The following is a 23,660-nucleotide window of genomic DNA, read 5'->3' as shown; positions in this document are numbered from 1 at the left end:
AATTTACCATGCAAATCATCCATTAGCCACCCTCCAGTCTTCAGGTACAATGTAATCAATATTTAAAAAGGGCTCCAGGGCTTGACTTCAGTGCCGGGAAAAATAGTGGAAACTATTCTAAAGATCAAAATCAGAGCATAAAGAAAGACATGGTTTAATGGAACACAGTCAGCATGGATTTACCTGAGGCAAGTCTTGCCTCACAAATCTGCTTCTTTTTTTTTTTTTTTGAAGGGCTTAATAAATGTGGATATAGGTGAACTAGTAGATAGAGTGTATTTGGATTTTCAGAAAGAGTTTTGACAAAGTCCCTCATGAGAGGCTTCTAAGAAAACTAAAAAGTCATGGGATAGGAGGAGATGTCCTTTCGTGGATTATAAATTGGTTAAGAGGCAGGAAACAGAGTAGGATTGAATGGTCAATGTTCTCAGTGGAAAAGGGTAAACAGTGGAGTGCCTCAGGGTTCTGTACTTGGACCGGTGCTTTTCAATATATTTATAAATGATCTGGAAAGGAATACATCAAGTGAGGTTATCAAATTTGCAGATGATTCAAAATTATTCAGAGTAGTTAAATCCAAAGCAGACTGTGATAAATTACAGGAGGAACTTGCAAGACTGGAAGATTGGGCTTACAAATGGCAGATGAAATTTAACGTGGACACGTGCAAGGTGATACATACAGGGAAAAATAACCCATACTATAGTTACACAATGTTAGGTTCCATATTAGGTGCTACCACCAAGGAAAAAGATCTAAGTGTCATAGTAGATAATACATTGAAATTATCGGCTCAAAACAGCAAACAGAATGTTAGGAATTATTAGGACAGGAATGGTAAATAAAACGGAAAATGTCATAATGCCTCTGTATCGCTCCATGGTGAGAACATACCTTAAGTACTGTGTACAATTCTGATCGCTGCATCTCAAAAAAGATATAGTTGCACTGGAGAAAGTACAGAAAAGGGTAACCAAAACGATAAAGGGAACGGAATGGCTCCCCTGTGAAGAAAGGCTAAAGAGCTGTTCAGCTTGGCGAAGAGAACTTTAAAATCATGAGAGGTTTAGAATGGGTAAATGTGAATCGGTTATTTACTCTTTCAGATAATAGAAGGTCTAGGGGGCACTCCATGAAGTTAGCAAGTAGCACATTTAAAACTAATCGGAGAAAATTATTTTTCACTCACAAGTAAAGGTTTGGATAAGTTCTTGGAGAAGTCCATTAACTGCTATTTCTCAAGTTGTCTTAGGGAATAGCCACTGCTATTACTGGCATCAGTAGCATGGCATATACGTAATTTTTGGGTACTTGCAGCCTGGTTTGTCCACGGTTGTAAACAGGATGCTTGATGGACCCTTAGTCTGACCCAGTATGGCAATTTCTTATGTTCTTAGTCTATTAGGGTCAATGTGACTGGGTTCTTCTCTTGTAGTAGGCCAGTACTCTTTTACAGTCCAAGGTGTGGATATTTGTCTCGCATCATGAGCATGTGGCCACAGGAAGAAAGTTGGCAGCAAAATGGACTGATTGATGTGGAAAGCAGAGACCACCTTCGGTAGGAATTTTGGATGCATATGAAAAAAAAATCCAAAAAAAACCCGAAAACACTTTATTGTGGAAAAACAGCATTTAAAAAAGGTAGTGTACTAGAGCTGTAGGTCACTTACTCTGTGCGCCAAGGTTATAGCAAATAGGAAGTCTATTCTCCATGTGCGGTACTTCAGTGATGCTGTGTCCACCAGTTCAAAAAGCAATTTCATCAATTGGGCGAAGATTATGTTAAGATGCCATGGCACTGGTGGCTTATGCACCGAAGGCTTCAAGTGCCACAACTCCTTCATGAATTTCACTACAAGAGAAGGGTGACGGGTCTATCATCTACAGACGTATGATAGGCTACTATGACACTGAGGTGCACTATCATTGAAGAATTCAATAAGAGATACAAGTATGATAATAGGTGCTTGGGTTTGTGGTAGATTGGGTCAAAACAGTGGGCACACCAAGTGGAATATCGATCCAAATGAAAAGAATAGTTGTACCTGGTGGAAAGTTTACAGGCTGAAAGTACAATATTTCAATTGATTTGGGAAGTGAAAGGCTAGCTATTATCATGCACTCAACATCCATGCCATGAGAGTGAAGGATGTTAGATTTGGATGAAGTATGCTCCCATCTTCCTGAGTAAGTAGAATGTAGCAAAAGTTGAATGAGATACACATACCAGACTTGCTTGAGCCATGCTGGACTATGAGAATCATGCAGCCTTGATCCCAAAGGAGTTTCTATAATGTCCTTTCAAGAGATAATGGTGGAAAAGCATACATGATGCTTGTTTCCAATTGGGAAAGCATTTTGACCTAATCTGAGATCTCTTGGAAGAATAGAGCAAAATTGGTCGCGTTTCCAGTTTTGCTCTGAAGGAAACATGTTATCAATGGATGGTCCCACAACTCATTGGCTATGGATTGACAGAGAGACAATTTGTGTAGTCAAAACACTGCTGAGGTGATCTGCCAATGTACTGGATATTCCGGGAAAGTAGGCGACTTGAAGGGTTGCCTGATAGTTGATCATCCACTGCCAGGTTTCCTGTATCACCTGACAGCCTGCCAGGAGCCTGTGTCACCCTTTTTGTTCATAGAAAACATGGTTGTTGGTTTGAAGTAAGATGTTCTTCCCTTGCAGGAGATGTGTGACAAATTGGAATGCATTCTTGATTGCTTTAAGTTCAAGAAGGTTAATCTGAAGAAGATGATATTCCTTGAGGATTGTGTATGTCCCCAACCCTTGGTGAAGACATCCATCACCAAAGTGACTTGATAAGGAAGAGGTTGAAGGGGGGCTCCATCCTGAAGGATGTGAGAAAGCAGCCACCAGCAGAGTTCCTGGTTTCATCTCCCGAGAAATGAAAATTACTGTGCTCAGTGGGTGCATAAGCTGATGGCACTAGGTGTATAAGCCACACTCTAGACAACAGATATGTAATCAGGTCAGTGGGATGTGCATCACCGCTGCCATCGGACACCAAAATTCGGCAGGCTATGGAGGTACGAAGTGACAATGTTTCTAAGCAGGGCACAATGTTCATGCTCTATCATAGGGCAGGAACGCTCTCTCTTGAAATGAAACTATTCATGCACCAATGAATTAGATTCACTGTGCTGGAAACAAGAAGGGCTTCTCATAGTTGATTAAGAATCAGAGGTACTGTAGTCCCTGGATTGTGGTGTGGAGGGCTTGAAATACCCTTTGAGAGGATACCGTTATTGGCCAGTCATCCATATATGGGAACACCTGGATTCCCCATCTCAGGTGGGCCGCTACCTCTGTAAGACACTTGGTGAAGCCCCTTGAAGTAGCCTAAAGGCCAAATGGGAGTACCTTGTATTGGCAATGAATTGAATCTACCTTGAAGTTAAGTCAGGGCCAACACGAGGGGTGGATAGAAATCTGTGTATGCATACTTGAGATTGTCATCTGGTTAAGGAGAAACTCCTCCATAGTTAATCATTTTATAAACCTTGGTAATTTTAGTATCACACCCTTAGATCAAGTCCAGGACTTAGGAATCCAGATACGTGAAAATGTTACTATGAACAGACACAAATAAAATAAAATTATAGCAGGATATGCAAAACTGTGCATCCTACATAGATTTAAACCATTACTAACTACCGAAGATTTCCATATAGTCCTACAATCTCTAATTTTCTCAACTATAGATTATTTAACTCCCTACTACTAGGTCTCCCAACCTATCTATCAAAAAATCTGCAACTACTACAAAATGCAGTGGCAAGATTCTTAACTGGAATCAGGAAAGTTGATCACATCACACCCTCGCTTATAGCACTGCACTGGCTGCCGATACAATACCGAATATATTTCAAAGTTTTAATCTTAATCTTCAATATCATCCATAACGATAACCCAGGACTAATTGGCATCAACCTTCAAACAGTGAATCCTTAGGTCGCAAAACAAAGGACTATTAACTGTACCTATTTTCCGGGGCACACACCTAAAGAAAAATAAATGATCCCAGGTTCTCCATAGCTGGATCTAAACTATGGAACTCACTACCAGAGACAATTCGACTGATCCCAGAAAAAAAAGATATTCAAATGTGAATGAAAAACATGGCTGTTTTAAAAATGCCTATAATCTAACTTAAATGCTATCCGACTGAAGAAGCAACAAAATATAAACAACAAACACAATACCAAATAATGAGAGAACTAAGGAGCTCTTGACTACTCCCTACAACCTTGTATACTACTAAACAGAATCCCAGGTCTACTAATCCTTGGACCCCTCCTCAGTCGAGAAGTAAAAACTGTGTGCTGCAATATATATCTTACCAAATATGTTTCATGTCAAAGTACATGTAATACTATATTATATAGTACCAATGTATGTGTTATACCAAATTGTGCTACACTAACTTATGTAATGACCCAAAGATGAACGTTACTTTTGTAAACTGTTGATCTTCACTTGGAATGATGGTATATAAAACAATTAAATAAATAAAATTGAGCGAGCACATCCAGTTCCCTTTCTGAACAAAAGGGAGAATTGTGCAGAGGGAATTAATCTTTAACTTCTCTGGTGGAGATAGTAGCTCAGATACCTCAAAGTCTGGGATGGATATCAATTCTCCTGACATCTTAGGAATTAGGAAGTAATGAGAGTAGAAGCCATTTTCCATTTGTGAGGTTGGGACTTGCTCTATGGGGTGCTGCTGGCAAAAAGCTTGTACCTCCATGCAAAGCTAAGGTAACTGTGCTTGATCCAGAAAAAACAGTTCTGAGATACAGAAGGGAAGAGAGCTGAGAAAAGTGTAAACAGTATCCATACTGTATAATTGAGGACCCACTCGTCCATCATGATTTGGTGCCATGTTCCCAGAAAGTACTGAATTCTGCCCCCCACTGGGTAAAGGTTTTCCAGGACATTTGGAATCAAAAACTTGGCCCAGATTTTGGTTGGGTCTGTTGGGATATTTTTGGCAATAAGTGTTTCCTCTGGAGAGATCTAACCAGAGACTGTTGGTGCTATTATCTGTGCAGATTCCAAGACCACAGACTGATATGGAAGCTGCACAACTCTGTAACCAGTAAGCTTCTACATTTTGTAGTTGAGGTATAGCTTTCTGGCTGCTGTAATGCCAGAAATGGGCATTTCCCACATTTTCATCTGTAAGGTATCCAATATGGTATGCATCAGAAGAGCTACTGGATCTGATGGGATGTCCAAAATCTAAAGTCGTCTCATGACTTCAGTTCAAGGATCCTTGTACTTCCTTACATTGACAATGAGATGAACTTTGAATAAGACTGATCTTTCAGAGGAGACGCGTGATCTGGTAGTTCTGGAAGCAGATCAGAAGGTATCCCAAACTCTGGCCAAAATTGTGAAGACTAGTGTGGTGACAGATGTGGTTCATCCTGAGATTTCGGGAGGGAAAAGGTTGGTGTGTAGCTCCTAAATTAGAAGACTCCACTACAGCCGAGGATAAAGTGTGGATCAGAGGATTCAAGGAAGCACGTACATGCAGTGTGGAGACTGCAGTTTGAGCAAGTGCTGTGGGAAAAGAAGAATGTAGCAGTAGTAAAGATCTGAATGGTTCTCTGGAAAGGGATACAAAGAAGCTACTGATTATGTCTGTCACTTGCTCAATAGTCTGCTAAATTTTCTGAGCTGGTAGAGGAGGAACATCGTCTTCTAATATCAGGGCTGGTTCCTACTCCACGATGGGTGGTCTACTGGAGGAAAGCAAGACAGAATCCAGCATCTCTAAATGCAAGTCTTGCACCAGTAGCTGCAAGACCAGAAGTGCCCGTGTGATGAGAGGAGGTAGCCGGGTTGAATCACTGGGTACCACAGACCTGTTTTGCACACTATAAAGCTGAATGGGTATGGCAGCACTCAGAATTTAAGACTCCAAGAGTCCTGTAGGCACAGAATGTTTGAATTTGGAAGAATACACCAGTAGGATTAAAGCAGAGATGGAATGCTTCACAGAGAGAGTGTGTGAAGCTATGATGAGAGGAAGATACAGAGTGCATTGAGGCACGTGGAAGGTGGACTGTAAACTTTTTGTGTATTGGATGACTAGGGATAGAATGCATCGGTTCGCATCTCTGAAGTGTTGGTGCATCGAGAGAAAAGTGTAATGGATGCTTCTGCGTCAGTGCATTGGGTGCTGGATGTGGCAATGCACCATACATTACTATTTGCATCAATGCAATATGCTTCAAAGAGCCAGGTTTCTGCTATGCTTTCAGCACAACACTTCATGAATCGATAATGTGGATGCACCTCGATGCTTATGCTTTTTTGAAGTATGAAGAGGTTCTGTCGAGTAGCGCCATTTTAACTTCAACGCATAGCAGTCATTTTCACTCGACCTCACAGATGTCGTTGATGGGGGGAGTATGAGGAACTGCGGCTCAACTCTCTTTCCTGTGAGGCAGAGAAATCCACCTTCTGGGATAGATTTGCTGCGGTTCCTACAAGATCGACCCAGGATCTCTATTTTTTCTGCTCTAAATTGCTTACCAGATCATGGTCAGCCCCCAAGAAGTAGTAACAGTTCCTGTCCATCAGTTATGGACATCACTTGACTGAAAACACAATTTTTGAATCCACTAACTGTAGTCTTTCCCTTCAACATGATTTTAAGAGATGATGTTCCAGAACCATCTGTCCTTTCTTCTTCCTCTTAAGTAGTACTGAAAAGCACTGTTGGGTGTGCTGCTGAGGAAGTGAGGCAACAAGAAATGAACAAAAATTAGAGAAAAAAAAATGAAGAATTTTGATAATTCTAGAAAACAATGTAGGGAAAGAAAATACAAGTCCGTGTTTCAACTCAGACAAATAAATGATCAAGGAACCTCTCATGGGAATTCCCATACACGATTCAGTAGAGTTCAAAGCCCTACTAGCTTGGAGAGAGACCAGGCCATTTGGTGCCAATAGATAATATCACGGCTAATGTTGAGATTACTTACCTGATAATCTCCTTTTCCTTAGTGTAGACAGATGGACTCAGAACGAATGGGTATAGTATCCGCGTGCTAGCAGTTGGAGACGGATCTGACGTCAGCACGGGGTATATATACCCCCACAGGAAGCGTAGCAACTTAGTAATCTTCCTTGCAAAAGCTGTTATGGATGTGTGTACTGACGCTCAGTGAAAAGTGAAACAGGATTCCCCTGACCGATTGATAGTAGATGGAGACTGCCAGCATTCCCAACCGGAAGGCGTTGACATCTGGTAGAGTGTACGCTCTTATGGAAACAGATGACATGGCTTACCTTGAATCGATGAAACCCACGTACACAGGCAGCTGGGCGGGATGCTGAGTCCATCTGTCTACACTAAGGAAAAGGAGATTATCAGGTAAGTAATCTCAACATTTCCTGGCGTGTAGCCAGATGGACTCAGAACGAATGGGATGTACAAAAGCTTTACTCCCAGCCTGGGCGGGAGGCTGCCTGAGGACCATGTAGAACCGCCTTCGCAAATGCTGAGTCCTCCCTGGCCTGGACATCCAGACGGTAGAATCTGGAGAAGGTATGGAGGGAGGACCATGTCGCCACTTTACATATTTCTGCAGGCGACAGCATCCTGGATTCCGCCCATGATGCCGCTTGTGCTCTGGTAGAATGAGCCTTGACTTGTAGAGGCGGAGGCTTCCCAGCCTCCACATAAGCTGCTCTGATAACTTCTTTAATCCAGTGGGCGATGGTGGGCCGCGAGGCCGCTTCACCTTGCTTCTTCCTGATGTGCAGGACGAACAGATGGTCCGTCTTTCGTAGTTCTTGTGTCACTTCCAGATATCTGGGCAGTAATCTGCCAATGTCGAGATGGCGCAACAAACGCCCTTCTTCAGATTTCTTCAAACCCGCCGTGGTAGGCAAGGATATGGTTTGGTTAAGATGAAACTGTGAAACCACTTTCGGTAGAAAGGAGGGAACCGTGCAAAGATGGATAGCCTCAGGAGTGATTCGGAGAAACGGATCCCGACAGGACAGTGCCTGTAGCTCTGATATGCAGCGTGCTGAACATACAGCCAGCAAGAACACCATCTTCAAGGTTAGAGAACGGAGAAACAGGCCCCGAAGGGGTCTGAAGGTGGATCCTGCGAGGAAATCCAAAACAAGGTTGAGGTTCCATAAGGGCACAGGCCACTTCAGTGGCGGACGAATATGCTTGACTCCTTGCAGGAAGCGAGAAACATCTGGGTGCTTGGCGATGGGCTTGCCATCCCTCCTGGGGCCATAGCAAGACAGCGCCGCCACCTGAACCTTGATGGAGCTGAGGGAGAGACCCTTCTGAAGTCCATCTTGCAGGAAATCCAACACAACAGGGATTGTGGTCAAATGTGGATTGGTACCATGAGTGTCGCACCATGCCTCGAATACTCTCCAGATCCTTACATAGGTGAGGGATGTGGAAAACTTGCGAGCTCGGAGGAGTGTATCTATCATGGGCTCCGAGTAACCTCTTTTCTTCAGTCTAGCCCTCTCAATGGCCAGACCGTAAGAGAGAATTGAGCTGGATCCTCGTGGAGGATGGGACCTTGACGTAAAAGGTCCCGGAGAGGAGGCAGGGGAAGAGGCTCCCCTGCCAGTAGTCTTCTCATGTCCGTGTACCAGGGTCTTCTTGGCCAGTCTGGAGCCACTAGAAGAACTAGGCCCCGGTGTTTCTGAATCTTGTGGATGATGGCGCCCAGCAGAGGCCACGGAGGAAAGGCATATAGCAGAGTCCCTGGAGGCCATGGCTGGACCAGGGCATCGATTCTGTGTGAGAACGGGTCGCGCTTGCAGCTGAAGTATCTGGGTACTTGAGCATTGGACTTGTCTGCCAGTAAATCCATGTCCGGAATCCCCCAGTGTTCTACAATCATCTGGAAGGCTGTGGGTGACAGCTGCCACTCTCCCGGATTTAGACTTTCTCTGCTGAGGAAGTCTGCCGTGGTGTTGTCCTTCCCGGCAATGTGGACGGCGGAGATGTCCTGAAGATTCGCCTCTGCCCAAACCATCAGTGGGGCGATCTCCAGAGATACTTGTCGGCTTCTGGTTCCGCCCTGACGGTTGATGTATGCCACCGTGGTGGCGTTGTCTGACAGCACTCTGACTGCTCTGTTCTTCAGTTTGTGAGCAAATCGAAGGCATGCCAATCGGACTGCCCGAGCCTCCAGACGGTTGATGTTCCACGCTGACTCTTCTCCGCGCCACCGCCCTTGTGCGGTGAGTCCTTCGCAGTGTGCTCCCCAGCCGCTCAGGCTGGCATCTGTGGTGAGCAGAGTCCACGTGGGGGAGGACATCCTCGACCCCTTGCTCATGTGGTCGGGCTGCAGCCACCACCGTAACTGTGTCCGGACTCTGGCAGGCAGAGGTAGGTGCGTGGAATAGTTCCGTAGACGAGGGCTCCAGCGAGAGAGCAGGGAGTGTTGTAGAGGTCTCATATGGGCCCTTGCCCAAGGTACCACTTCCAGGGTGGATGCCATGAGACCAAGAACCTGCAGATAATCCCAAGCTATGGGCCGACTGGCTCCCATCAAGTACTGGATACGCATCTGAAGTTTCAACCTTCTCTTGGTAGTGAGACTGACTGTGTCTGCCTGCGTGTCGAACTGTACTCCCAGGTATTCCAGGGACTGGGAAGGCTGTAGGCAACTCTTGCTGAGGTTGATTACCCAGCCCAAGCTTTCCAGAAGGGCGATCACCCTGTTGGTTGTCCGATGGCTCTCCTCTCGTGATTTCGCCCTGATCAGCCAATCGTCTAGGTAGGGATGGACCAGAATTCCTTCCCGCCTGAGGGCCGCCGCTACCACGACAACCACCTTGGTGAAGGTCCGCGGTGACGTGGCCAATCCGAAGGGCAAAGCCCGGAATTGGAAGTGGCGACCCAGAACCTTGAAGCGTAGGTAGCGCTGATGATCCAGATGGATCGGGATATGCAGGTATGCCTCTGACAGGTCTAATGCCGTGAGGAATTCTCCTGGCTGTACTGCGGCCTTGATGGAGCGCAGAGTCTCCATGCGAAACCTCGGGACCCGTAAGTATCGATTGACTGACTTGAGTTCCAGCACAGGCTGAAAGGTGCCCCCTTTCTTGGGTACCATGAAATAAATGGAATAGTGTCCAGAATTCACTTCCCAGGCAGGTACTGGGATGATGGCTTTCAAGGACAGGAGCCTCGCCAGGGTAGCTTCCAATGCCGCCGTCTTGTGTATGGGACAAGAAGATTCCACAAACTTGTCCGGAGGGAGATGATGAAAGTAGATTTGGAAAACACGCTCGCGAGCGTGCAGGCTCTCCAAACTGCTTTGGAGACGGAAATTACTAAGTTGCCACGCTTCCTGTGGGGGTATATATACCCCGTGCTGACGTCAGATCCGTCTCCAACTGCTAGCACGCGGATACTATACCCATTCGTTCTGAGTCCATCTGGCTACACGCCAGGAAATTCAGTAATTCAGCTTGCTTATCACGAAATACAATAAAACATGGAATCCTAACCAGAACTAAGCAAAATAAATTGTAGTGCTGCACTGAAAATCTAGAGGTCCATATTCAAAAGCCGTTTAGATGTATCTCAAGCATCTAACAAGGAACAACTGGCATATCTGGCCACTTATCCGGCTAAATTATAGCTGGATAACTATTTATTCGGCTAGAATTACGCCGGATAAAAAGGGGACGTTACGGGGAGGAGTTGATTTATCTGGCTAACTTAGCAGATAACTTGAACTTACTCAGATATCTTCAAAAGTTATCTGAGTAAGCAGCATTTTAGCCCCTCAAAAAAACAAGTATTAAAGGAGCCTATGGCCTGATATTTTCTCTCCCTTACCTAATATAAATGTTGCCCTATTGGACTGTGCATCCCCCCATACCATCTCTCTAAATATGCTGAAGCCATCGAACGCAAACTCTCCCCCCCTCCCCCGCCGCCAGACAATTCCCTTCTTCAGACACCGAGGCCAGGCCCTTCTCCCCTCCCTTAGCAATGTAACTTAACACCCCACCCCATTCACCCTCCCCGGCCCTTCCCCCTACTACCCAAAGCCAAAAAAATCCCCACTTACCCACTACCGGCCAGGTCCAGTGCAGCTTCTTTCAAAGCTGCTTTGGAAGCATAATTCAACACCAGCTTTACATTTCCAGTGCTAGAAAAGTACTAGAAGCACAAACCTGGTGGAGTTTATGCTTCCAGCGCAGCCAATGGGGATCTTTCTGGTTTTGGGTAGTGGATATATATATATATATAGTGGACATATATATATATGAGGGGCTTGTCCACTACCCAAAACCAGAAAGATCATATATATATGAGGGGCTTGTCCACTAAAGTGCCTACTGAATATTGGCCTCCTAGTGTATATCAAGCTATTAGCCAAAGCAAATTATGGATCAAAATAATGCCCTAAAATTCTGTTACAGAAATAACAGCATAATATTGATCAGCTATACTAGAGCCTGGCTTTGGATTTCCTATACCTTTACTTCTTTCACTGCAATTTATTCAACAAGAGTTCAATTCATTGAACTTCTAGCTACTTTCTCTTTATATAAGTCTGTAAAATATGGGTGACAGACAAAGTTAAGAGCCAAGAGAACATATGGTTTTGCTTTTACTGTATTTTTGCTTTTTCAAATTTTATTTTGTCTTTTAGTCCTTCTCCTTTCCCCTCCTGTTTTCTTTGTCCAATCCAGGCTATCTCCTCCTTCCATGTCCTCCAATGGAGAAATTACTTACCTGATATTTTCGTTTTCCTTAGTGGAGACAGATGGACTCAGGAACAATAAGTATAGTGTACTCCTGATAGCAGTTGGAGACGGATCAGATTTCAATCTGACGTCAGCCCTAGTACATATACCCCTGCAGGAAGTGCAGCTCTTCAGTATTCTCCTCGAAAAGCATTGTGGATATATGTGTGACTGACTAATTTGACTAACTTGATTAACTTTATACCTTGGTTAACTTGATTAACTTGAACTGTTTGAATTGGCTATAGCTGGAGACCGCCAGTGCCCTCAACCGAGAAATATCGACACCTGGTAGTTAGCATGGCTTACCCTTGAATCACTCGCTCCCGGGGATGTCCCCCGAGAATTCCATGAGTAACAGCAGCCGTGGGTGGGATGCTGAGTCCATCTGTCTACACTAAGGAAAACGAAATTATCAGGTAAGTAATTTCTCCATTTCCTAGCGTGTGGCAGATGGACTCAGGACCAATGGGATGTATAAAAGCTACTCCCGAACCGGGTGGGAGGCTGCCCGTGACCCCTTAGTACTGCCCTTGCAAATGGCTGTGTCCTCCCGAGCCTGAACATCCAGGCAGTAAAACCTGGAGAAGGTGTGGATGGAGGACCATGCTGCTGCCCTGCAGATCTCGGCGGGCGACAGCATCTTGGTTTCTGCCCAGGACACTGCCTGGGCTCTAGTAGAATGGGCCTAGACTTGTAAAGGTGGTGGCTTGCCTGCTTCCACGTAGGCCGCCTTGATGACTTCTTTGATCCAGCGGGCTATGGTTGCTCGCGAGGCCGCTTCCCCCTGCTTCTTCCTGCTGTGAAGGACGAAAAGATGGTCGGTCTTTTGTACAGATTCCGACCTTTCAAGGTATCGGACTAGGAGCCTGCCAACGTTGAGATGTCGTAGACTTCGAGCCTCTTCCAAATTCTTATGCTCATTCGGTGATGGTAGCGAGATGGTTTTGTTGAGATGGAAGTGAGACACCACTTTGAGGAGGAATGACGGAACTGTGCGTAACTGGATGGTTCCCGGCAGGACAGTGCTTGTAGCTCGGATATATGACGAGCTGAACAGACTGCCACCAGGAAGGCTGTCTTCAATGTTAATAGTCTGAGAGAGACAGGCCGCGGAGAGGTCTGAAGGAAGTTCCTGCTAGGAAATCTAGGACCAGGTTGAGGTTCCAAAGAGCCACCGGCCACTTTAGGGGTGGTCGGATGTGCTTGACTCCTTTCAGGAAGCGGGAAATATCCGGGTGAGAGGCTATGCTGCCGCTCTCACTCTTGGTCCCGTAGAATGACAAGGCCGCCACCTGTACCTTGATGGATTTGAGGGACAGTCCCTTCTGTAGGAATTCCAAAATCGCAGGAATTTTGACTGAGTGTGATATGATGTCATGGTTCTCACACCAGGATTTGAATACTCTCCAAATCCGTATGTATGTTAGGGATGTGGAGAACTTGCATGCTAGGAGTAGGGTGTCAATTACTGCCCCCGAGTATCCTCTCCTCCTTAGGCGAGTCCTCTCAATGGCCAGACCGTAAGAGAGAATCGAGCTGGATCCTCATGGAGGATCGGTCCCTGTTGGAGCAGGTGTCTGTGTGGAGGAAGCGGTAGGGGGTTCCCTGCCAGCAGTCTTCGCATGTCTGCGTACCATGGTCTTCTTGGCCAGTCCAGAGCCACTAGAAGTACTGGCCCCCTGTGGTGTTCTATCTTGTGGATGATCGTGTCCAATAGAGGCCACGGCGGGAAGGCCTACAACAGAGTCTCCTGTGGCCAGGTCTGTGCCAGGGTTTCGATTCCCTGGGACTGGGGTTCTCGCCTGCGGCTGAAGAAACTGGGTACCTGGGTGTTGCACCGGCTTGCCAGGAGGTCCATCGTTGGTGTTCCCCAACGGTTTACTATCAATTGGAATGCTGTGGTTGACAGTTTCCATTCTCCTGAATCTAGACTCTCTCTGCTGAGGTAGTCCGCTGCGACATTGTCTTTCCCGGCAATGTGGATGGCAGAGATCTCTTGAAGATTCACTTCCGCCCATGACATTAGGGGATCTATTTCCAGAGACACCTGTTGGCTTCTGGTTCCTCCCCGACGGTTGATGTAGGCCACTGTTGTGGCGTTGTCAGACATTACTCTGACCGCTTTGCCTCGGAGTCTGTGACCGAACCTTAGGCAGGCTAGTCTGACTGCCCGGGCTTCTAGGCGATTGATATTCCATCCCGACTCTTCTTTGTTCCATTGCCCTTGGGCGGTTAGCTCCTGGCAGCGTGCTCCACATCCTCATAGGCTGGCATCCGTGGTAAGTAGGATCCAGGTTGGGGAGGATAGTCTCGTTCCCTGGCTCAGATGGGCTTCTTGTAGCCACCATCGTAGTTGGGCCCAAACTCTGTCCGGGAGCTGAAGCCGTACAATGTAGTTCTGGGACAGTGGATTCCATCGTGATAGTAGTGAGCGTTGTAGGGGTCTCATGTGAGCCCATGCCCATGGCACTACTTCCAGTGTGGATGCCATGAGGTCGAGAACTTGTAGGTAATCCCATGCTGTGGGGCGAGGTTCGCTCAACAGGGTTCGTAACTGGGTCATCAGTTTTGATCTCCTTGTCTGTGTCAGGATGACCTTGTCTTGTTTGGTGTCGAACTGGACTCCCAGGTATTCTAGAGATTGGGGAGGCTGCAGGCAGCTCTTGTTTGTGTTGACCACCCACCCGAGGCTCTCCAGTAGAGTTTTGACTCTGTTGGTTGCCTGGTGGCTTTTCGCTGGGGATTTCGCTCTCATCAGCCAATCATCTAGATAAGGGTGTACGCAGATTCCTTCCTTCCTCAGTGTTGCTGCCACCACCACTATGATCATGGTGAACATTCGGGGTGCAGTGGCTAACTCGAAAGGTAGTGCCCGGAACTGGTAGTGACTGTCCAGGATCGAGAAGCGCAGAAAACGCTGATGCTCTTGATGGATCGTAATGTGTAGGTAGGCTTCCGACAGATCCAGGGAGGTAAGGAACTCTCCCGGTTGTATCACCCTTATTACCGAGCGTAGGGTTTCCATGCAGAAGCGGGGAATCTTCAGGTAACAGTTGACCGCCTTGAGGTCCAGGATAGGTCTGAACGTACGTTCCTTCCTTCTTGGGAACGATAAAATAGATGGAATAATGGCCAGTACTTATTTGTTGTGGAGGCACCCGTGTTATAGCCTCTAAGGTTAGTAATCTGGTCAGTGTAGCTTCTACTGCCATTCTCTTGGAAGGGTCGTGGCGGGAGATTCCACAAACTTGTCCGGAGGGAGGTGGTGGAAATCCAGGTAATATCCCTCTCGAATGATGGATAGGACCCACTTGTCCGAAGTTATCTCAACCCATCTTTGGTAGAATAGGGCCAGTCTGCCACCTATGGCTTCTCCCTTTGGATGGGTCGGCTGATCTTCATTGTGGGGTGCGACTGGGGCCTGGGCCCGAGCTGGCTCCCCTTTTATTGTGCTTGCTCCAAAAGGGCTGGTTCTGGCCTGCAGGGCGGGCCGCTTGATATGAGCTTCTATATGGGTTGAAACGCTGTGATCCTCTGCTCTGGCGGTCCGGGGGAAGGATCGCTGGTTTCTCTTATTCCTGCCCTCCGATAGCTGTGGCAGTGGGGCTCGCCCCACTTGTTGGCTAGTTTCTCTAGTTCGCTCCCGAACAGGAGTTTCCCTTGAAAGGCATCCTTGTGAGTCTCGTTTTGGATCCAATGCAATCTTCTATCACATGTAAAAATGTTGAAACTTTTTGTTTTTTGTGTTAATTATTTCTCATCTCTCTGCTTCCTCTCTTTTAGTTGCAATGTTGCTAGGCTTGCTGTTCCTGATCCTCGTTGCTCTTATTTATCAATTGCCCACTTCCCCCTCCCCTGTTCATTGTACTTTCCTCCTTTTTGTTATAATGTAAACCAATATGATTCGTATTTTAATGTTGGTATAGAAAAGCTGTTAAATAAATAAATACATTTGGAGGATGCGTCGGCTGACCAATTTCGGAGCCAGATTTCTCTCCTGGCTGCCACTGCGGATGAGACTCCTCTAGCTGCCGGGAGTACCAGATCCGAAGTGGCGTTCGCGAGGAATGATACAGCTGGTTCCAGGGCTTCCCCAGGAGTGTTCCTGGTCTGCGCTAAGCAGGTGCGTGTCATCACGGCACAGCAGGCCGCGATCTGTACAGACATAGCGGAGACGTCAAAGAACTGTTTGAGGATAGATTCTAGACGTCTGTCTTGAGCTTCCATGAGTGCTGCTCCTCCCTCCACTGGGATAAGTAGTGCGCTTTGAGACAGCGCAGACCATGGCATCCACTTTCGGACATGCCAGGAGATCTTTGGCGGCAGAGTCCAGAGGGTACATGGCTGCCAGAGCCCGGCCCCCTTTGAATGTGGTTTCTGGGGCCTCCCATTCCAGGTCAATTAGTTGCTGGATGGCTTGTAATAGTGGGAAATGGCGGGAGGTCTGACGAAGTCCCTCCAAAGTGGGTTCGGTTTAGGTTCCCCCGAGGCACTTGTGCCCGGGATGGCAAGCTCTTTCAAGCTGTGCGTGACCAGGTCTGGAAGCTCGTCCTCGGTGAAGAAGCGTCTCATGGTTCGATGGGGTTCTGTCCCCGGGAGTTCCCCTTCCTCCAGGGGTTCTGACTCCTCATCTGAGATGTCTGTGTCCCCGAAGGTGGGGCTTCTGGGCAGTGGGATCACCTCCCTGGACATAGAGGGTCCTGGCATGTTGAGGTCCTCTGGTGGTGCCTGTGACCGCATTGTAGGAGGCCCCGGTTGCATGTGGACGAAGGTATGCAGACCTTTGAAGAATTCCACCCAGGAGATAGAAGCTGGGTCTAGACTAGGTGGCACCGTGTCCCTGGGGATCCTCGTTTGAGGGGGGGGGGGTCCCGCTGTGTGATGCTAGGTCCGGCGTACCGCTCGAAGGGCTGGGGTCCGGTACCGGCTGGGGAGGGCCATGAGTTGGGTCCCCGAGGGCCTCTTCGCACTGTATACACAGGGCCGTGGCCTCCTCATGCTGTGCAGCTCTAATGTGGCATGCTGGGTAAAGGCCCTGAGCTTTGAGCTTATTTTCAGGTGGAGCCATGGTTTGTGCGCGTACAATAAAGTTGTGCATCGAAGATGCACGTGTAGGTTTAGTGCGCGCTGTTGTGCGCACGGGTCGAAGTTATGCACCCAGCCCAGTGAGTGCCTGGCTATGCGCTTCGCTTGTGCGCCCAGCACTTGTGCGCACAAGGTATTTGTGTGCACGGAGAGAGACGGCGGCGAACAGGGCCGAAATGGTGACTGCAACCACGCGGACAAATGGCGACCACCTCGGAGGGTCTCCACTTGGGAGGGCCCTCTGATCTGACCAGGGTCTAGCCCTGCTAGGGCCGATCAACCCAGTGGCACTGGTCCCGGCTGGCGACCTGTGCGTCTCCTCGAGCTTCGGAGACCTTTAAATAGATTTCTACCTTACCTTGTCCCGGCACTTCCCGGTTTCATTCCGGGCGGTCTCTGGCTGCGGGGGGAGGGAAAATACCTTCATCGCCGCGTTCGAGGTTGCACCCGCTGCCTCTCAGCCTCACCCGATGTCTGAAGCTAGGTCTCCGCCGAAGGTCGGCCGCCGGACCGAGGCTCACCTCCGAGGGATCGCGGAAATCACCTCGGGAATCTCGACTGGGGGAGGGACCCAATGGGTGTCACCGCAGGAGAGCAGGGCTCGTCTGTAGAGGTAAGATTTCTTCTTAATTTGGATTTCTTTGGTAAAATTTACTCTAACGGTGTGCTAGCCCGCATAGAGTCCCTAACTGCTATGGAGACAGAAAATACTGAAGAGCTGCACTCCCTGCAGGGGTAATATGTACTAGGGCTGACGTCAGATTGAAATCTGATCAGTCTCCAACGGCTATCAGGAGTACACTATACCCATTGGTCTTGAGTCCATCTGCTACACGCTAGGAAATCTCTCCTCTTTTGTGCAGCCTGAGGCCCCACATCATGGCTGCCCCCAACAATGGTTCTTCTTTTCCCCAGGCCAGAGGGAGGGGATGCAAGTCCTGAATTGCAGTGGTTCCCCTTGCCCAGCATAGCAATAGGCAACTGAGAATTTTCCACCCCTGCATACACACTCTTAAAATGGGATGAGAAAATAAACAGAAGATTCTTACTGTTATAGTCTGATGCTCAATTCTCAGTTTTTCCACTCCTGGCCCATACAGTTCTCGCAGTAAACACATTATTCTGGTCTTCTTTCCAGCGCCTGATGGACCGTATACTAAAAGATGAGGGAAGTCACCACACTGCACCTGTAAACAGTATAGCAAATCAAGTAATGATCAGAAATGCTCCCCTTTTATTGAGAACTGGAGTTCTCTTCTGCAAAAAGCATTTTCATTACACACACTGCATTCAGTATCAAAGGATGACTACCTCATATTTTGGGGTAGAAATTTTCAAAGGCTTAGTCAGGAACTGTGTGTATAAAAATCAGAGGTTACGTGAATAAAAAGGCTGAAACTGCTCAAATGGGTTTTCAGCTGGCTGAAAGCATACAGTACTTTCACAATGTGTTTTGTTTTTTAACCACATTACAAAAAGGTACTCGGGGAGGTGTGACCAACAGCTACACAATATCTTTATTTTTAATTTTCAAAAATATACCCGGTACATGTCTATTCTGAACCATTATTTTAGATGGTGCAAATCATACAAATATACTTTTCTTTCGCATAAGAACCATTCAAACACAATGTATGCGGGTGCCTTGAACTTGAAAGCCAGCTGGATTTGTGGGGGCTAAGAAGTAGGTGACATGTGACATAGTAGATAATGGAAGAAAGATAAAATGGCCCATCCGGTCTGCATAGTTATTCTTCTCCCCACTGTGAGGATATAATCCAGCTGCCGGCAGTAGAAATGTGAACATTTGTACAATCTCTCTCCTTATCTGAGTCAGTTTTTGTTTTCTCCATAATTATTTCTCTACCATAATGAGTAGACGGGTACACAAAATCCTACCCTGAGCCTTCCCCTTCCCCCATGTTTATCACCATGCTCTGTAATAATTAAACTATGGAGGCGGTTGCCAGAACATACCATAATAGATGATGGCAGAAAAGACTAATTGACCCGTCCAGTGTACCCCAGTTTTTCCTGACAACACTATAAGGCTAAATCTCAGTTGCCTGACATAGAAGCTCTGCCACTGTAGGAGCCCTCTCCTTATGCAAGTCTGTTTTTGATTTTTCTCTCATTGATTCTGAATCATCCTGAGTAAATGAGTATACTGGACCCCGTACTTAATCCAACCGCATTTTCTCTACAGCCACTGTTCACCGAGAATGCAATTCAATTTTCAGATGACGACATGCAAATTACTTGGAAAGCTTTCACAAACTATTGCAATGAGGAGATCGTACAAATTATTGAATCTCACTATAAGATCAAACACCTAAAGAACAAAAAAGAAATACAAAACCCATGGTTTACACCACCCTAAAAAACATGAAATCAGCTCTCAGGAAAACAGAGAAAGAATGGCAAAAAAATAAGCTGCCTGCTACACTACAAAAATACCGTTCACAATTAGCAGCCTACAAGAAATCAATCCAAAACACAAAACGGAACTACTTCGGCAATAAAATTATGAATTCCTCCAACAAACCCAAATCCTTATTCAACCTTGTAAACAACCTCATCTCTGATATCCACATCTCCAACGCTACTATTACCAAAAAAAACCTAAGCCAAGATTTAGCCATCTACTTTAAGGATAAAATCTCCAAAATAACAAACACCTTCATCACCTCTTCTTTCTTCAATTTACAAACTTCTTCAATTAACATCCCTCCTCCTTGGCTCGACTTCAGACCTATTTCCATCACTGAAACAGAAAAAATGATGAAGAAAATCAACCCTGCTCGTCATGAACTCGACACCATTCCCACCCGAGTTCTTAAAGAAATTGCCTATCCTTTAGCCCCAACAATTTCAGCAATCATCAACAAATCGCTCGAGGAAGGCGAGCTGCCTCCCAAGTTAAAAATTGCCACCGTCACTCCTTTATTAAAGAAAAAAACCCTCAATCCAGATGACCTAAACAACTACCGCCCAATCTCCAACTTACCCTTCTTTGCAAAAATGATTGAGAAGGCGGCATTGAAACAACTCAACGACCATCTAGACGATAATAAAATTCTTTCTCCTTCCCAATTCGGCTTCAGAAAAAACCACAGCACTGAAACCCTCCTCCTTAAACTCTCCAATACCATCCTAAGATGTTTTGACAACAAAAAAGGATACCTTCTGATTCTCTTAGACCTCTCTGCTGCCTTCGATACAGTGGATCATAAAATTCTCATCTCATGTCTAGAATCCATTGGGCTGGCTGGCAAAACTCTCAGTTGGTTCTCATCCTTCCTCAGTAACAGACACTTCAAAGTTTTTCACAACAATAGCTCTTCTTCTCCTGTCCCCCTCGATACAGGTGTGCCTCAAGGATCAGCACTTTCACCAATTCTATTCAACATCTACCTGACCCCTCTTTGCCATCTCTTATCTAGTCTTGACATAACGTATTACATGTATGCAGACGATATTCAATTACTCATTCCTATTTCTTCCTCGATAGAAGATGCTATGTCTAAAGCAGCCTCACACTTGGATACTATCAGAAACGTGCTAATTCATCTTAAATTATGTCTAAATACAAGCAAAACCGAATGTATCCTAATTGCCAAAAAATATCCTGGACATTTAACAATTCCACCCTTCTACTTTGACAAGATCCTCGTCCTTCTCAAAGAGAGCGTTAAAGACCTGGGTGTTTGGTTAGACACTGACCTAATCTACAAAAAACACATCTCCACAAAAATAAAGGAAGGCTTTCACAAACTTCAAATAATAAAACATCTAAAACCCCTACTCCACCCCCATGATTTCAAAACTGTCCTTCAAGCCCTCATTTTTTCAGGTTTGGATTACTGCAACTCCCTATTGATCGGCCTTCCAAAATCTTCCTTGAGACCCTTGCAGCTCCTTCAGAATGCTGCAGCCAGAGTTCTAACAGGTACAAGAAAAGCCGATCACATTACACCTGTTCTCAACCAATTACAGTGGCTCCCTATTGAAAAAAGAGCAGAATTCAAAGTCCTCACCATACTCCACAAAGCAATATACAATGCCGACTATTCCACCTTTGATGACATCATTCACATCCATTGCTCCCAACGTACTACACGAACCGCCAGCAAAATTAATCTAGTGATTCCCTCTCTTCCACAGGCTAAATTATCCTCCACCAGAAACAGAGCCTTTTCCATCATCGGCCCCAAGCTCTGGAACTCGCTTCCTCATTGCCTCACCAATCAAGATAACTTAAAATCCTTCAAAAAAGACTTAAAACCCTGGCTTCTCAGCCAATCTTTTAAAGATAGCACTCAATGACTCTAAAATTCTTTTATATATTCTGCCATTTTTCAATCTCCCTGTTACAATGATACAGATGCCCTTCAATGCTTCATGAGATATATGTACTTCTATTCAGGATTCTATCCTGTGTTATCTTGTTATACATTCTCCTGTTGTATTTACTATCGTTAATTTTAAATTGTAATCTTCATACATCGTTCTATGTAACATGTTGTTTCTGTATGTAAACCGGAGTGAAGGCAACTCTGCTATACCTCGGTATATAAAAAATGCTAAATAAATAAAAAAAAAAAAGATTCTACATGTAGGCAAACCACCAAGATAGCTAGAAGTCACATTATAGAACACACAAAAATGCATTAACTTCTGCAACTCCAAAGCACCAGTGTAGAGCACATCTAGATACTGGAACAAATTTTCAGCCTGCAGATATTCAGAGACCGTGAGACTGGCTGAGGTGGAGAAGCTGGATTCTTAGATTAAAGACAAACGTTTTGGTGTAAATGTGTTACATTTTAACATGTTTCTATGAGCTTGTATTCTGTAATTTATTTTGTAGACTTAGCCATACTTTTTTTTTCCAAAAGGTACTACTGTAAACTTGTCAGATTATTTTAATTGGTACCCAACTGATTTTCAGATGGTTTGACAATTCAATATTTTATAATGCCTACCAGTCTTCTTTACTAGCATGCACTTAGCACCAACTATAAATATACATTTGAATAGTAAGTTAAGTAACCACCCCCCCCCCCCCACACAAAAAAAACACTTAAACCCAAGCCAAGAGGGCACAATTTTCCCTGTATTGCATCAGAAAACAAAAATAAGACAAAGTTCATTTTTCGATATAAATATTGGAATGCCATATCAGTAGCAGTGCAACAGTATTTTCTTCCTGCCAGAGCCCTGTGCTATGCAAAACAGTGATAGCCTTTCTTATCAGGCTTACCAGTGGGTGGCGGTGGGTGATGATGGTGCACAGGGCCAAGTGTGCCATCAGGAGGCACGCTAAACATAACCATTAGTAGAAAGGGTACTGTGGCTGCAGGATGGAGCTGATGCTGTGCTGCTTCTAGGAGGGAATGCTATATATTAAGCTGGTGGAGATGCAGGCAAAATTTACATTTTGATAACAACTGGATTTTGATGGATGATTTGATTTTTCTGGTGTATAATTCTCTCGTATGCAAGATATGCCTGCCAGCCCTGAGGCTTTTATATTGGGTCCAAGCTATTTTGTAATAACAAAGAACAATGTGTGCCTTTACATATATTTTGAGTGTGGATTAAAATTTTCCATGGGGGCAGTCCATCAGACAACTTCCCCAGATGAACTGCTTGCTCAGTACTGGTTCTACAGGGAACAAATATCTCAAATTTATCCACCACAAATCCAGTAATCTTACTAACAGAACTTTGCTGCACTGGCCACTTGTAAGCTTTGTTTGAACACTCAAAGCTATTGTAAAAAAAAAAAAAAAAAAGCAGCCTAGAAGACTTTTGTGGGTGTGTGTTTGAGGGCAAATTCAGGTAGCAGAACAACTGCCCTGTTTGGCATATACCATGCAATCATAGAAAATCCCTGTATTAAACACTCTGCCTACCTTCCTATTGGCTCACTTCTGCTTTAGGGCACAAATATGAGCAAGCTAATTTTCTGTCTAAAGATTATTTGTAGGGACCCAATTTTATCACATTTCATTGCCAGGAATTTTGTGAAAGGAAAAAAAGCATTTTTTTACATTTGTGGTTTCTCATTTATTACCAACACAGGAAAGCATAGTCCTATGATTAAATTACATAGAAACATAGAAATGACGGCAGAAGAAGACCAAACGGCCCATCCAGTCTGCCCAGCAAATTAAACGCACATCACAAATTCTTGATTGACAAAGGCTGATTATTTATTACTTTTAATTCAGTGGTGTTTAAAGACAATGTTATATCTTGTCCAAGGATATACCATACACCAAAAAGCTCCACAAATACTGCAGAGTACATGACACTGTAGGTTAGGAAAATGATCCTTTGCTGAAGACCAGACGAAGTGAATTGATGTCTTGGGCCACTTCCAGTGCTGCACTTTAATATCCTCCCACTTCTTTCACAGCATCCTCTGTACATCCAGGTAAATAAGCCAAAAGTGAGTGATTTGCGTCCAGTGCTCAGACGACAAGGTTCAGATTTAAAAGCCTGATGGCTTAAAAAAATATATCATGGAGCAGGAATAGAGTCTGATACAAAGTACAGGGAAATTTGTTCTTACCTGATAATTTCCTTTCCTTGAATACAGCCAGAGGAGTCCAGATGCATGGATTTATGCTCCCCTGCCAGCAAGTGGAGAAAGTACAGGTTTGCAGACTTAATCTCTTATAGGATACTGTGTGACCTCAGCCTGTCAGTATTCAATATAACAAGCTAAGGTAAGACAGATTGCCTATAGCCTCTATAACCAGGGAGTTCCT

The 23,660-nt window shown here is 45.4% G+C and overlaps 1 protein-coding gene across 3 annotated transcripts in view; it reads right to left on the bottom strand.

Annotated features, from left to right (window-relative positions):
• RFC3 (replication factor C subunit 3) overlaps positions 1–23,660 on the bottom strand; it is a 101,912-nt gene that overhangs the window by 52,000 nt on the left and 26,252 nt on the right. For all 3 annotated transcript variants that reach the window (XM_029602680.1, XM_029602679.1, XM_029602681.1), the window contains one exon: positions 17,931–18,068. In XM_029602680.1, coding sequence (XP_029458540.1) covers positions 17,931–17,999 — 69 coding nt within the window. In that variant the 5' untranslated portion in view covers positions 18,000–18,068. The remainder of the gene's footprint in view (positions 1–17,930; positions 18,069–23,660) is intronic.

Source organism: Rhinatrema bivittatum, chromosome 5 (assembly GCF_901001135.1).
Source record: "Rhinatrema bivittatum chromosome 5, aRhiBiv1.1, whole genome shotgun sequence".
Taxonomy (NCBI): Eukaryota; Metazoa; Chordata; class Amphibia; order Gymnophiona; family Rhinatrematidae; genus Rhinatrema; species Rhinatrema bivittatum.
The sequence above is the reverse complement of the archived record's forward strand: the minus strand, read 5'-3'. Positions and strand labels throughout refer to the sequence as shown.